Consider the following 13,741-nt stretch of genomic DNA (forward strand, 5'->3'; position numbering starts at 1 on the left):
ATTTCATGAAACAAAATATTACTTTTTTAGAGGCTTGCACAATTTTGCATTTTCCTCCAGCTATTCAGCTTCATTGTTAAACAATAGAAGGCGTAGTTTGGACTGTAAAATGTTTCCTGTGACTTTGATAGTTCTTCAAATTCATGAGCTCCGCCATACGGCGTCCGCAGTGTCCTTCGAGACACGGCAGGCGACAAGGAAAGTGACTTCATTTGCATATCACACTGTTGCTGCACAGCACACACAAGTAAACTGTCGTCCGTCTCGCATCTCCTGCATCGCAACGATGCTTCCTCTGCCTATTCCCCGGTCGACATCAGCACCCGAGGGAGTCTTGTTGATCTCTCCTTCAGCTCACTTCTCAGCCTCCCTCCATGCTGCATGCTCTACTTTTCACTCCACTCCTCCCATTCTAGGTTTTCCATGTACATTTTCTCCTTCCGGATTTGCTTGTCTACGTATGTCTGCCCGTGTCTCCATGGTGGCTGCTTAAGCGCCGAGTGAGTAGCTGGAGAGCAAATAGATAAACTCTATCAAGTTATATTGAACAAAGCATTATGAATAGCACTTTCCCAGCTGCCTATCAGTGTCATTTGATTTTATTCCAGACAACACATTATGTCTTACTGAATTAATGGTTCACATTTATTTATTATTATTAATTTATTATTATTATTATTATTATTATTATTATTATTATTATAGGCGTGATTTTTTATATCGCAGTACATGTTCCAGTAAAAAGGCATTTTGGGCAATTTTAAGCTAAAGTGTTGTGATTATGCATTTAAATGATTTTATCCCAATATTTCTCTAGAATAAAAAAAACATACGCTCCAAATATAATCCAGAATGGATCACTCATTTAGATGCATAGCAAAATGGCTTCAATTTGGGCTTCAAAAGCAGACGGCAGTGAAGCGCACCTAATGTGATGTTCCGGAGACTTGGAAGGATGAAATCTGAAAGCAGCATGGCGGCGTTTGGGGAATTACCAGGCGTCATGTTCCACATGAGCTGACGGCTTCATCTTTTCCAATGCCCACTATCATGTCTGAGAGGAATTGGGATGTGGAACCATGAGAAAAATAATTTGTGTTATATGTTACGAGCCATTAGACAGACGAGTACTACATTGAGAATTACATACTTGGCAATTTAACCTTTCTTCTATGTGCAAACGATAATTCAGCCTCGTTTAATGATTTTATTCTTCAGGAAGCTGTGTGCCAACTTGTTAAATATCTTCACCAAATAAAAATGCTTGTGGAAGCTAAATGAATTCTGCTTTTTCATTTGCCTTCTGTAAATCAAGGCAACTAAATTTGATGGGCTATTGAACTCAATTTAACCATACCTGACACTCAATAAATTCTGTATAAACCAAAGCAAAAATAAAAACCTAGGGATGGGTGAGGAAAAAGAGACCATGGTTGAACCAGAGATTTCAAATCTAACATCCCCAAAATAAGTAAGATGCTGAGCAATGTAGCGGCCATGACAGATCAATTAGCACCTGTCACCGGCTCCCTCTCCACCTCCGCTGTCAACTTCTTGCTGATGTTTCCTTTTAGATTTAAATTCTCTCCCACCTTCGGAGCGACACATACTATAATGCATTTCAGATATAGTCTGCTATCTGATGTCACGTCACGTTATTTTCTCTTTGTATCTGATTACCTCAACCCCCCTGACCACCCCCAGACTGATTTAGAGTCTTTGGATCCCCGGGGTCGGACTCCTCTCCACTTGGCTGTCACACTGGGGCACCTGGACTGTGCCAGAGTTCTGCTGCAATATGGAGCTGATGTCAGCAAGGAGAATCGGAACGGCTGGACTGGTGAGTGTATTATTATATCTATTTTAATTAATGCTCCTTATGCAATATTGGGCGGGAATTACCATATTTTCCGGACTATAAGACGCAAAGGACTACAAGGTGCACCTTCAATGAATGGCCCATTTTAAAACTTTGTCCTTATATAAGGCGCACCGGACTATGAGGCGCACCATTAATGCATCATGTCAGATTTTTAATCCAAATCAAATCATTCGCCATTTTATCTTTTTTATTTCAACCCCAGACGCGACAAATTACTTTATAATTTGAAAATAATGATCCATAGTCTTTTTGATTCATAATTCATAGTCTTCAGCGGGCCACTTATGATTGATTTCATGACACAATGCTTCGGGCCAGTTTAAATTTAGGAATTTGGTCCATATATAAGGTGCACCGGACTATAAGGCGCGCTGTCGGCTTTTGAGAAAATTTTAGGTTTTTAGGTGCGCCGGAAAATACGGTAGTACATTTCACACTTGAATAAGTAACTTTAATATCTGACCTGAAAAATATACTAGAGCGACTGAGACAAAGTGCAATCCGCTTAGCAAGTTTAATCACGAGTGCAATGGTAACAATCGGTAATAGCAAAGATTTTATTATAGCTTTGTTTTGCTGCCAAGCAAGCTGTGAGATTAGTAGCAAAGTGGCTACCTGATGAATGAGTTCAAAACTGCTCTTATTCATAAATTTTCCTTTGACCTACTTCAGCTTCTGGCTGCCGCCTTAAACTGCTCATGCACATCAATTTTAGATGAGGCCTCAGTGATTGGGCTTTTCTTTGTCACCCCTCTCTCTATCTCTCAGTTCTTCAGGAGGCAGTGAGTACTCGAGATCCGGAGCTGGTACGCCTTGTACTGCGTTACCGTGACTACCAAAGGACCGCCAAGAGACTGGCGGGTATCCCCGTCCTGCTGGAACGACTGCGCCAAGTGGGATTTCTCACAAACATGCAAAAAATAATAATAATAATCGCACACCAAAAATGGCTTTGAAGCAGTGATGCCTTCATTTGAATTATAGATTTTTCTTTCACGTCTTTATTTTCACATGAAAATGGAGTATTCCTAGCTCTCTTTAAAAGCCATGAATAATTTAGTCATCTAGGGGATATGATATTGAGAAACATATTGCTGCTTGCTCTTCTGACATGCTTTCCTATTTTTGATTTGATTTTAATGCATTTGCTGTTACTGACATCAGTAGTAACTACACATTACCTGTTTTTGCAGGATTTGTATTTGTTGTATCCCACCATCGTAGATACCAAACCCCTCACACCTATTTGTGCATTCAAGTCACACACTTGCAAATGTCTGTAAATAAAGCCATTAACTCGGCAACTCTCCACATTCATCACTGTTTTGTTTTCGCCAATGGTTGCATTCTGTTGTGTGTGCAGGCCCAGGACTTCTATGTGGAGATGAAATGGGAGTTTACTAGCTGGGGTCAGTCAGTACACCGCGTTTCATTCTAGTGACTGACCTCGATTTTATCTATACATTGACTCTATTTCTATTTTTCCTCAGTGCCCCTCGTGTCTCGAATCTGCCCTAGTGACACCTATAGAGTTTGGAAGAGTGGTCAGTGTCTCCGCGTTGACACGACTCTCACTGGGTTTGAGCAGATGACCTGGCAGAGAGGAAATCGGAGCTTCATCTTCAGGGGGCAAGGTCTGTGAAAATTTACAAACAATGCTGATATTTGCTCACATACATTTTCGATGGCAAGATTTAAGTGTGAAATGAAACAAATCTCAAAGTGTGACTGTTTTTTTTTACCCTCAATGCTTTTTATTCTCTAGCTCCCTTCTCAACTACGTGTGCTCATTTTTCTCCCCTGGCACCACAGTTCTCATTTTATATTTATCTCTGTTCCTTTTACATCTTAAATAGTTTTTCCAACTGTTCCCTGGACTCAGATTCTGTAAAATGTCCTCCCGCTGCCCGTGTGATGTAATGACACGTTCTCTCTTCGAAACAATCACTAACACACCATTTGTATACTTGGAAAAATGTCATGTCCTCCATTTTAAACTGCCCTATCTTCCATCTGCACCTGCTCGTGCATCCTCCCACCCCAGACTCCAACGCAGAGGTGATCGAGGTCGACCACGACAGGCAGCTGGTGTACTGTGAGACCTTGTGCGTCTCGTCTCTCGCGGCGCTTTCACCCGGTCGGGGAAAAAGCGGCGCCTGCAGCAATACACCCGCCGGTTTAGGCCTTCTTGGGGGGACGCAGCCCAGTGATGAGCAGGTGGCCGCCCGCCTGTCTGCCGCTGTGGTGACAACTCAGCTGGACACTCGCAACATCGCCTTTGAGAGGTCAGCTGCAACCCACACTACGTTTTTCTTTTTTTTACTCGAGGACTCAACAATCTCAAAACACTAGAGACTTGACACACATTTAGATCCACGATCACAGGCGGTGCTAGGATTTTTTTCCTGGGGGGGGCCCTGGGGGGGATTTAAGGATGTGAACACTGTTTTTGCACTTGATGCATCTTTTCAGTACGGCTTAAATATTTGAAACAACAAACCCACTGCTCTGTTATACAGTACAGCCTGCAATAGCACTGTGGGTGTTGCAGTCTGTTGCCGAAGCAGCCACTTAAAGCCCCCACTGTCTCATACAGAGGGTGAGAGGAGCCATGCATGACTGATGTTCATATTTTTTTATTTTTTTTCAGCATCCACTTCTCATCCACTTCTTTTATGGTGTCTAGTGGGCAGTTCAATACTGACCTAGCTTGATGAGTCTCTTTCTGTGCTTCCACCCGCAAAAGAAAATTTATCTAAATATTAGTACAGTAATAATAAACAAGAGTGCATTAAATACTGCATGGATTAAATTGGATATTCTATTAGTGGTAATGTGATGCTGTAACACTAAACAGGTTTAATAATGTTTAACACATTCTTCACATTCATTGGCTTGGCATCTGGAGCATATGTTTGAATTCATCACAGGGCCTTAAAGGCCAGATACACCTCAGAAATGTAAAACGTTCTTCACTGCTTTTTTTTATCGAGAACAATTACACCGAGTTAAATATCACAAAGCTAAATTGGAAATTAAAACATGAAAAAGATAAGTCAATTCAGCAGCCTTTCACTCAAATCTTCAATTAAGGGAATGGGAAAAAAAAGTTTCTTAAATGTGAGGCCAGTTCTAATGAAAAAGACGAGGTAATAAATGAAGCTTATCTGCCTAATCCTCTCTTGACACTCAAGTCATTTATTACAGCCCACTTGACTTTGGCTGTCTTTAAGTGTAATGCTTCATGGCACTGATTAATTCACACAAGTCTGACTACCGTATTTTCTAGATTATAAGGCGCACCTAAAAACCTGACATTTTCTCAAAAGCCAACAGTGTGCCTTAGAGTCCGGTGCGCCTTATATATGGACCAAATTCCTAAATTTAAACTGGCCCGAAGCATTCTGTCATGAAATCACTCATAAGTGGCCCACTGAACACTATGAATCATGAATCAAAAAGACTACGGATCATTATTTTGTGATTATAAAGTAATTTGTTGCGTCTGAAGTTGAAATAAAAAAGATAAAATGGAGAATGATTTGATTTGGATTAAAAATCTGACATGATGCATTAATGGTGCGCCTTATAGTCCGGAAAATACGGTACTTGTCCACCAAAAGTTCACAGGGGGAGCAAGAAGACTAAAAATACAGATACGTATGTGGCTAGGTTGTGAATTTTGCTCGTCAGTGTGCTCCCTGCTGACATGCTAATTATTTATTTAGAATGCATGTCAGCATGCCTCACTGGTGAATCCACCACAGACGGGATGCATATCTTTAGTCAGTCATGAATAACAAACATTTAGATAAGGATTTGGGAATCCTATTAAAAAAATAAATATATTTTAAAGAATGTATTTAATGTAAAGTCTGTGGCTTGCAGGAACAAGACAGGCATTCTGGGCTGGAGGAGCGAGAAGACAGAGACTGTGAATGGATATGAAGCCAAGGTAGCACTTGACAGCCTGTCAAGTCTCTCACACTGTCCACACAATCCAAAAATGTCAAAACTCAGTTGATATTTCCTGCAATGTGCTTTCCAGAAGAATTGTAATGTTATTTTATACTCTGATTGCTTCTGATGCTTGATGGTATCACCAGACTGCCCGTCGCCGTTTTTCCGTCTTAATGTCCTCGAGCGAACGTAAAGAAAAAAAAAGATGTTTCTATTGTGACTTAGACATACAATGTAGATACCCCAGACCCCATTTGTCTGCTCAAGCGCCGCGAGGGATCGATTAGAGACAAGTGTCACATATCGAAGACCATCAGTCACCGGCGCTTTAAAAGCAATTCCGACAGGCCTCGGTAGTAATTGTTATTTTCTACGTCACTGATTTAGAGTTGGGAACATAAATGGACACACTCGCTTGAGCTACTTTTCGCTCTGCTGTTGTTTTTTGACTTTCCTGTTATGAAGCATAAACAGTGTGAGAGGCCAAATTGCTATTTTGAGGTTAATGTTTTTTTTTTACATTTTTATTATAGCAATAAAAACAAGTCGTATTTCAGCATCACACCGAGCAGTCGTTTGGTATTTTATAGCTTGATCATCACCGCACAATCATTTTTGTCGTTTTTTTTTTCATTTTTAGGTGTATGCCGCCTCAAATGTGGAGCTTATCACCAGGACCAGAACTGACCACCTTTCAGACCAGAACAAGAACAAAATTAAAGGTTACCTATATTTTATCAGATAATATTGGATGTTGTCATGGTAGTGATAATGGTTTGGGATTTTTCATTGTTTTTTTTGTTTTTTTTAATTTTGTTTTGACTTATATTTTATAAATTCAATTAGCTGTCGTTACCTTTTAGAGCAGGTTTTAGTTTTATCAGTTTTATGCTTTAGAAAGGCTTTGTTTATTTCTTTATTCATTTATTTATTCATGTATTTAATTATTTATCTATTTATTTATTTATTTATTTATTTATTTATTTATAATATGGATTGAATGAAAAAAAAAGTTAGTCTGCATTTTTGTGTAATAAAGTTAACTAATTTCAAACAACAGTTTGATCTTCCTTTTTTTTTCTTTTTGTCTTGTTGTCTTGGCTATTTGTGTGTGAGCAGGTGGGAAGACTCCCCTGCAGAACTTCCTCGGGATTGCAGAGCAACACATGGGCCCAAACAACGGGGTGAATATCGACATCTTGAATTCTCCTCTCTGCTTATATTTGTTTGTATTCACTGCATGCGCCTCGGCTTTGTAGGCCCTGGTGACCCAGATGTCAACCCCGGCGGTGACCAACCCTGCGGCGCTGAGCGCTGAGGAATACTTCAACCCCGGCTCTTCCCCTACGTTGAGGGATATCGGCCACCCGTGCCAACTCACCACCAAGACCCAGAGGTGAGGCGGCAGTTTTCCGGTTGACAAGACTGCCTGGCATAAAAAGCAGAGAGGAGCAGCCACGCGTGCAATAATATTTCCCTGTAAACCCGGCCGACAACTTGCTGTCAAGCTGAGAAAAAAGAAATACAAATATCAGTGAGATTTTATCACATTTATGCTGCGATTTAACTTATGAGGATGCCTCGGCCAAATCGCTTTCTTATTAGCTGTCACGGGCCTATTTAGCACGTCCAAATAATACCGCCCGGGATAGTAATTAGAATCCAGCCATTCATTTTCTACACTGCTTGTCCTCATTAGAGTTGCAGGTGATCTGGAGCCAGTCCCAGATGACTTTGGATTGGTCGCCAGCCAATAGCAGGCCACTTAAACACTAGACAAATGATCCTTCACATTATGGACAATTTACAGCAGGGCTGTTTTCATTTGAGGGCCACACACAAAAAGCATGAAAGGATTTAAGAGCCACTTGAATTGAATTCATTCAACAAATTCATTTTGATCTTTTAGTCCTGAATAGTTCATTTCTAAATTTGCATATCTGGAAAAGTGCCACAATAATATATAAAACAATTTATTCATTCTGACTCTGCCAACCTTCCACCTTTTCTGTCTTTTTTTTTTTTTCTTGGAACTAATTTTGCGGGCGGTGTCGAATGTCACTTTATGCCGTTGGCCGCTGAAAAATGGATGGCAGGCCACAAAGAATTTCCATTTATTTTCCATGATGAATTATTTATCATATCAGGCCACAAGCAATAATACTTTAATATCGTAAACAAAATATTTTACATTATGAACGACAACAAAAAGGCTTAACTCGTTTGTTGTAGTCATCGCAACAACTTGGTTTTAGTGGTGCAGTGGCAACAGTGAACACATTAAGAGCAAAGCGAATGCGTTCTGCTTTTTTTTTTTTTTTTTTTAATTCTTATTCCATTATACAGCTGCTTAACTCTAAGACTTTCCCCAAATTCAATCATGTTGCTTTTTTGTGTCATGTACGTGACATTTTTTTTCCCCCTTGACACGAACATTTCAGTGCATTTATTTTGGGTTGTTTTTAAGCACTTAATATTTCTATGCTTGGAATTGAAACTTTTTATTGCGGGCCCTTGCATATTTATAGCACACGGGTCTCGTGCTTGTTGCAGGCAGAACAAATGCAATTTTTTTTTTAGTCCATTCTCCCTTGAATTATTGATTTTTACTTTCCTCGTTTCTTCTAGAGGTGAACTTGGAACACATGATTTTCGTGCAATCTAGACTCCTGCAACGTGTAAAGTGTCAGTGAAAGATACAAATTGCACCCGCAGTAGTGAACTCAGTGACCCAATAACAGGTATCGTTGCCATGGAGACAAGTCCCAGTATACTACCCTACCAAAACAAGTGAAGGAAAACATATTTCAAATCATCTCCTGGTGTCCTACCAGCCTCACTACTCCTCAAAGAAGGCCTGGTCTCATTTCAGAAAGCAATCTATATGTAGTTCCGTAAAAATTCGGGGGCCACAAATAAATCGCCAATAATTTAGAGTCTTCAATAAGTCGCGTTTTAAAATGGGAGCTCATAACAAGAAGCATCCAGGTAGTGGAATGTTGTCCACTTGACTGAATAGGCTTCTTTGTCTGGTTCAGTATTCAGCTCACCGATCATCGCTGCATAATTCAAGGCGACGTTAAATGATGAGGAGAGAATGTGTAAGGCTGTTCTCAATGCCACGCTCATTAACAGATCCATTTGCAATTTAGGCATCGATCGGGCCAACGCGACTCGGTTGGCTGTCAACGTTAACAGTTTCTCTGATCTATGTTGGTGTAAGCACTAATCAAGATTCACAATGTAAAACACAAGGATGATAAGTGGTGACAAAGCTAAAAGATAAGGAATGGTCATTAGTCAACCTCTTGTGTCCAGATTCAAGGCAAAGCTATGGCTGTGCGAGTCCCATCCTCTTTCGCTAGCAGAACAAGTGGCACCTATCATCGACCTCATGGCCATTTCCAACGCCTTGTTTGCCAAGCTGCGCGACTTCATCATGCTGCGCTTGCCGCCCGGCTTTCCCGTCAAGATCGGTGAGTCCAGACGTGGAAGAACAGATGCCGGAATAAAGATGAAAATGTTAAATAACAAACCAATATGGAAGTGAAAGAGGGAGTGAGGGAGCAGGAAAAGCGTTTTCATTTCAAAGGATGAAAATTCATCAAATGCTCCCACCCTCCCCTGCAGAGATTCCGCTCTACCACATACTGAACGCCAGGATAACCTTCAGCAACCTCAACGGCTGTGAGGAGGGGTCAAGCGTGCGCCCTGACAACGAAGCCGGGGTGGAAGGCGGCGGACAAAGATACACCCTAAGGGCGGACACACCCTCGCCTGGCAGCGACTCCTCCAGTGTCTCCAGCTCCAGCTCCACCAGTGAGGACACTCACTCATTCACTCACTCATTCACTCACTCACTCACTTTCCCCGTTTGTGCAGTGTCGTGTCGAGCCGGCGAGATCCCCCCTTGTGTGTTTGAGCCCCCGTCCGGTTACACCATGCTCGGAGGCAAACAGAGAGACACCATGAGGGAGGAGGAGGAGGACCTGCTCCAGTTTGCCATTCAACAGAGTCTGCTGGAGGCCGGCTCCGAATACGATCAGGTGACCACGTGTGACGGCGATGCCCTTCAGAATGTGTTCCTTAAAAAGCACTCACAGTTCCCTCACTGACCTTCTCGAAAGTTTTCAATGCACATGTTGAACAGTTTAAAGTTTTCGAGTGTTTGTGTTTTCCTCCACAGATGCAATCTTATCAAACTTAAATCTTCACCCTATATAGTCAATTGCTGGGGCTGATAAATGGTGTGTTAAGACGTGTGCCTTTGCACTTGAAAATACGAAATTAAGCAGACGGCGAGTTCTGTTAAAAAAAAAAGATGTGCAGGTTTATTTCCAAAACAAACAACATGGCAAATAACTAATAGATGTAACCAAGATAAGGACGTATATATTTTACCGATAACGCAGGTAGTTTCAAGGCATTTGAGACAGTTGAAAACTTTTGAATTTAAATGCTTTCCAGTACAATGCATGACAATGTTCTTCTTCCGTTTCTTCATTTTTATATCATGTTTGCTTGCTTCATCAGCAGACAATAACCCCAATAAAGATTAGAATAACCAAATTCATGTTCAACCTCATTAACATGTTTCTCACCCATCAATTTCACAATAGATTATTTTATGTTATTCAGACTTTTTTTTGTTTTTCAAACATGCTTATTTTTTCCCAGCAATGCCTTTTGGTGTTAATTTAACCACAAGTTTTTCAGTCATGGATTTTACATTTGCACTTTCACCAAGTTCAGTCACTTTAAGTTGGCATTCTGCCTCTTGAGACATTATGGCCACGAAAGGTTGGCTTGGCAATGAAGCCCGCAAAACCCCCAAAAAAGATGAAAATATTATATCAACCGATTAAAGTTATTTTTTTAGATGCACTAACGCTTGCAGTGTTTCACAAACTCATCTCAGCAAGCAAAGTGCGTGAATTTTACCAATGCGTTTTTGTCAATGTGTGCATACCAATAATGGCCATTCATTAAAAAAATAAAATAAAACAAATTAAAAATATATTAAAAAACTGTGCTGATCAAAACATACCCCTATTGAGCGTTGGCCAACATTGATGAGTCTCTCCCGATGTGATGACGCTCCATCTTCAGCAACTCTAAAAGTTTGCCCTCCTCGCATCCGGAATTTCCAAACAAACGCCGCGCAAAATAATCCAAAATGAATCCAAATGCAACGGTTTGCGACCTATTGAATTGATAAACGTGCAGGTTTATTTCCCAAACGAACAACACGGCAAATAACTCATTAGGTAACCAAAATAATAAAAAAAACACGAAATACACTGGTAGTTTGAAGGTATGCTTTCTGTCAACTATGCCATGTTTAAGTGCACCACGGGTTTTAAATGCTTCCCAGTACAATGCATGACAATGCATGAGTCTTTCTAGTGGCATGGAGGTAAATTGCATCAATGTAAAACTAATGCAAAAGGGAAAAAAAATGTCTCACACAACCCACATCTCTGAGGTAAGCTTGAAAAAGTGTGTTAAAACGAATTGCCTGTGCGAATTATAGAACTACATCCAAAGCAGGCTTTTAAAAAAACATGCAGCGTTCGCAAAAGAATAAGAACAACAAATTGTTGAGCAAAGATCAGGCGGCCTTTCCAAATCCCAAAGCTCGGCGGTCCTCATCGTTCTTGGCTTTCCTCCAGATGTGGATGGAGCCAAATATGGAGTCAAAAATAGGTCAAGCAGGATGCGAATGTGGAGGAGGCAAAGTGGCAGCTTTATGTTGTCAAATATTGAAAAATCTTACGTTACTGTGATGTGTGTTGGATCAATGAAAAACATTTTAACATTTATGTTATTAGGTTTTAACTCTTGATTGACATTTCCTTCCAAATTTCATCGGTCTACAAATTAAAGGTTGTGTCATTTCTTTCTAGGTGACCATCTGGGAGGCATTGACCAATAGCAAGCCTGGAACGCACCCCCTCTCTTGTGATCCAAGTCGCCTGGAGAGGTCAGCCTTAAGTTCAATCAATCATTCTTCACAACCAGAAGCTACATGGTGGCCTGTTCACATTTAGATTTTGAATTGTAGCATGAAAAAAATAATCTCAAAGATTTTGGAACCGTGCATCCTGCTGCCTCACGCACATTGTCTCCGACTTCCTCACACTGCTTTTGCGCTATTGTTTTTCTCCTCCTCCTCTTTTCATCTTTCTTTCCATCCCTGACTCACATCCTGTACGTTTCTCCTCCTGTCAAACGCACACGCGTCGTGTGTTTGGAGAGCGAGAGGGGGGAGATGACAGTTTCCTGCTTTCCCAGTGTGCAGATGTTGACTTTGCCTTGTTATCTTTTCTCTCGCTGTCTTCCCTCTTTGGAGACCGGCGGATGGACACACATACAACTTCCTCTCCTTCCTTCTCACCATGCAGTTCTCACTTTACCACACACGGAAAATTAAAGTCAACATTTTAAGGAACTCATCTTAATCTTGTCTCGTCCTGGCCAGGATCCCCCAAAAGAAACCTCGCTCCCCCTCCAGCCTCTCCTCAACCCCCTCCAAGAAGCAGCAGTCGACCAGCTGCAGCTACGACCAGCAGCTGCGCATCGCCATGGAGATGTCTGCCCGGGAGCAGGAGGAAGCTGAGCTGAGGCGACGGAAGGAGGAGGAAGAGCTGCTGCACATCATCCAGCTGTCGCTTATGGACAAGTGAGGTGTTTAAAAAAAATCGTAAGCACATTTGGAAAGGATTGGAAGAAAAAACAAACGACCGTTGTGCTTTTATAGCATTCAAATTGAGCTTTCTCGTAAAGCCATATAGGATGATTGATGATAATGAATTTAAGATGGTTGGCACCAATCTTTCCTCTCTGCATGGCACTTCTCCAGTGCCAGTTTTAAAATACCACCCGATACCGGTTTAGGCCTAAATCACTTGGTGGAAGTAACGTGAATGTTGAACCCTTTGCCCCATTGTATGCTAATGAAAACAAAAGGAAAGTAAAATTGTTCAGTGGTAGGTGTTTTTTTTTTTTTACTTGCACAAAAATCCAAATGTACTGTATTTACACTGTAGTTGGCTCACAATGTGGAGTGCAGATGTGGAGGTGACAAACTGGAGCACAAACCTCATAAAAGGTGAAGAAATGTCGAATGAGTGTAAAAAAATGTACCCACAATCTTCCACCATGAAGCATCTTGAACATCAAAAATGCTGATGGGATGTTTTATGAATGTAATTAAAACTGAAACGGCCGACCTACAGTTTTGATACAGACACCATAATATTTTAAGTAATACTTTTCTCACCAATAGCAGCACAACTTGAGGAGAGATGCTCCTCTTTAATTCACAAGTATTCTTATCGGCTTGATAAGAAAGATTTTTTTTTAATCACTTCAAATGTTTTTATGAGTATGCTGGTCAAATAAAGGAACGACTTTTAAATAAGTGCGTCTCTTTGTGTGGCTGATCTTTTTTTTTTTTTTTTTAAATCGTAAAATCTTGTGCAGTTTAATCCCTAATGGCGCAGTTTGTTCCAGAGATAATGATCCATGCTTCTTCACTGTGTGTTGGAATCCTGCAGCGTTATAAAATTAGATGACATTTGTCTCCGGTAGCCAACAGTGTAAAATTAAATGTATGCTTGAGCTGCAGACCACTAACTTGTACAAATCTGCTGGAATAATAATAAAAAAATCCTTTACTACCCAACTTGCAAAATTCATCTCAACTTGCTATCGATTTAATTAGAAACATCTAATGAACCACTTCAATTTGCTCCTCACTTCAAATCTGATGCCCTAATTACAAAAATACCAAGTGGGGCTCGTGATGTATATTATTTTCAATGTACTTTATAATCAGGTGCTTCAATGTCACCTCTTCTGGTTAAATAATTTAGTGAGAGAGTGAAAGGTACCCTG

The 13,741-nt window shown here is 40.7% G+C and overlaps 1 protein-coding gene across 2 annotated transcripts in view; it reads left to right on the top strand.

Annotated features, from left to right (window-relative positions):
• Positions 1 to 13,265, top strand: part of ankrd13b (ankyrin repeat domain 13B) — a 19,790-nt gene extending 6,525 nt beyond the window's left edge. Inside the window, exons 2-15 of one of the 2 annotated variants that reach the window (XM_049726637.1) lie at positions 1,705 to 1,840; positions 2,651 to 2,775; positions 3,246 to 3,291; positions 3,373 to 3,516; positions 3,927 to 4,167; positions 5,771 to 5,837; positions 6,483 to 6,564; positions 6,962 to 7,026; positions 7,102 to 7,238; positions 9,161 to 9,318; positions 9,473 to 9,661; positions 9,725 to 9,888; positions 11,749 to 11,825; positions 12,324 to 13,265. In XM_049726637.1, coding sequence (XP_049582594.1) covers positions 1,705 to 1,840; positions 2,651 to 2,775; positions 3,246 to 3,291; positions 3,373 to 3,516; positions 3,927 to 4,167; positions 5,771 to 5,837; positions 6,483 to 6,564; positions 6,962 to 7,026; positions 7,102 to 7,238; positions 9,161 to 9,318; positions 9,473 to 9,661; positions 9,725 to 9,888; positions 11,749 to 11,825; positions 12,324 to 12,528 — 1,836 coding nt within the window. In that variant the 3' untranslated portion in view covers positions 12,529 to 13,265. Of the gene's footprint in view, positions 1 to 1,704; positions 1,841 to 2,650; positions 2,776 to 3,245; positions 3,292 to 3,372; positions 3,517 to 3,926; positions 4,168 to 5,770; positions 5,838 to 6,482; positions 6,565 to 6,961; positions 7,027 to 7,101; positions 7,239 to 9,160; positions 9,319 to 9,472; positions 9,889 to 11,748; positions 11,826 to 12,323 lie in introns of both variants that reach the window. The other variant, XM_049726636.1, reaches the window with a different exon arrangement.
• The last annotated feature ends 476 nt before the right edge of the window (positions 13,266 to 13,741 follow it).

The sequence above is a fragment of the Syngnathus scovelli genome, chromosome 7 (genome assembly GCF_024217435.2).
Source record: "Syngnathus scovelli strain Florida chromosome 7, RoL_Ssco_1.2, whole genome shotgun sequence".
In the NCBI taxonomy this organism is placed as follows: Eukaryota; Metazoa; Chordata; class Actinopteri; order Syngnathiformes; family Syngnathidae; genus Syngnathus; species Syngnathus scovelli.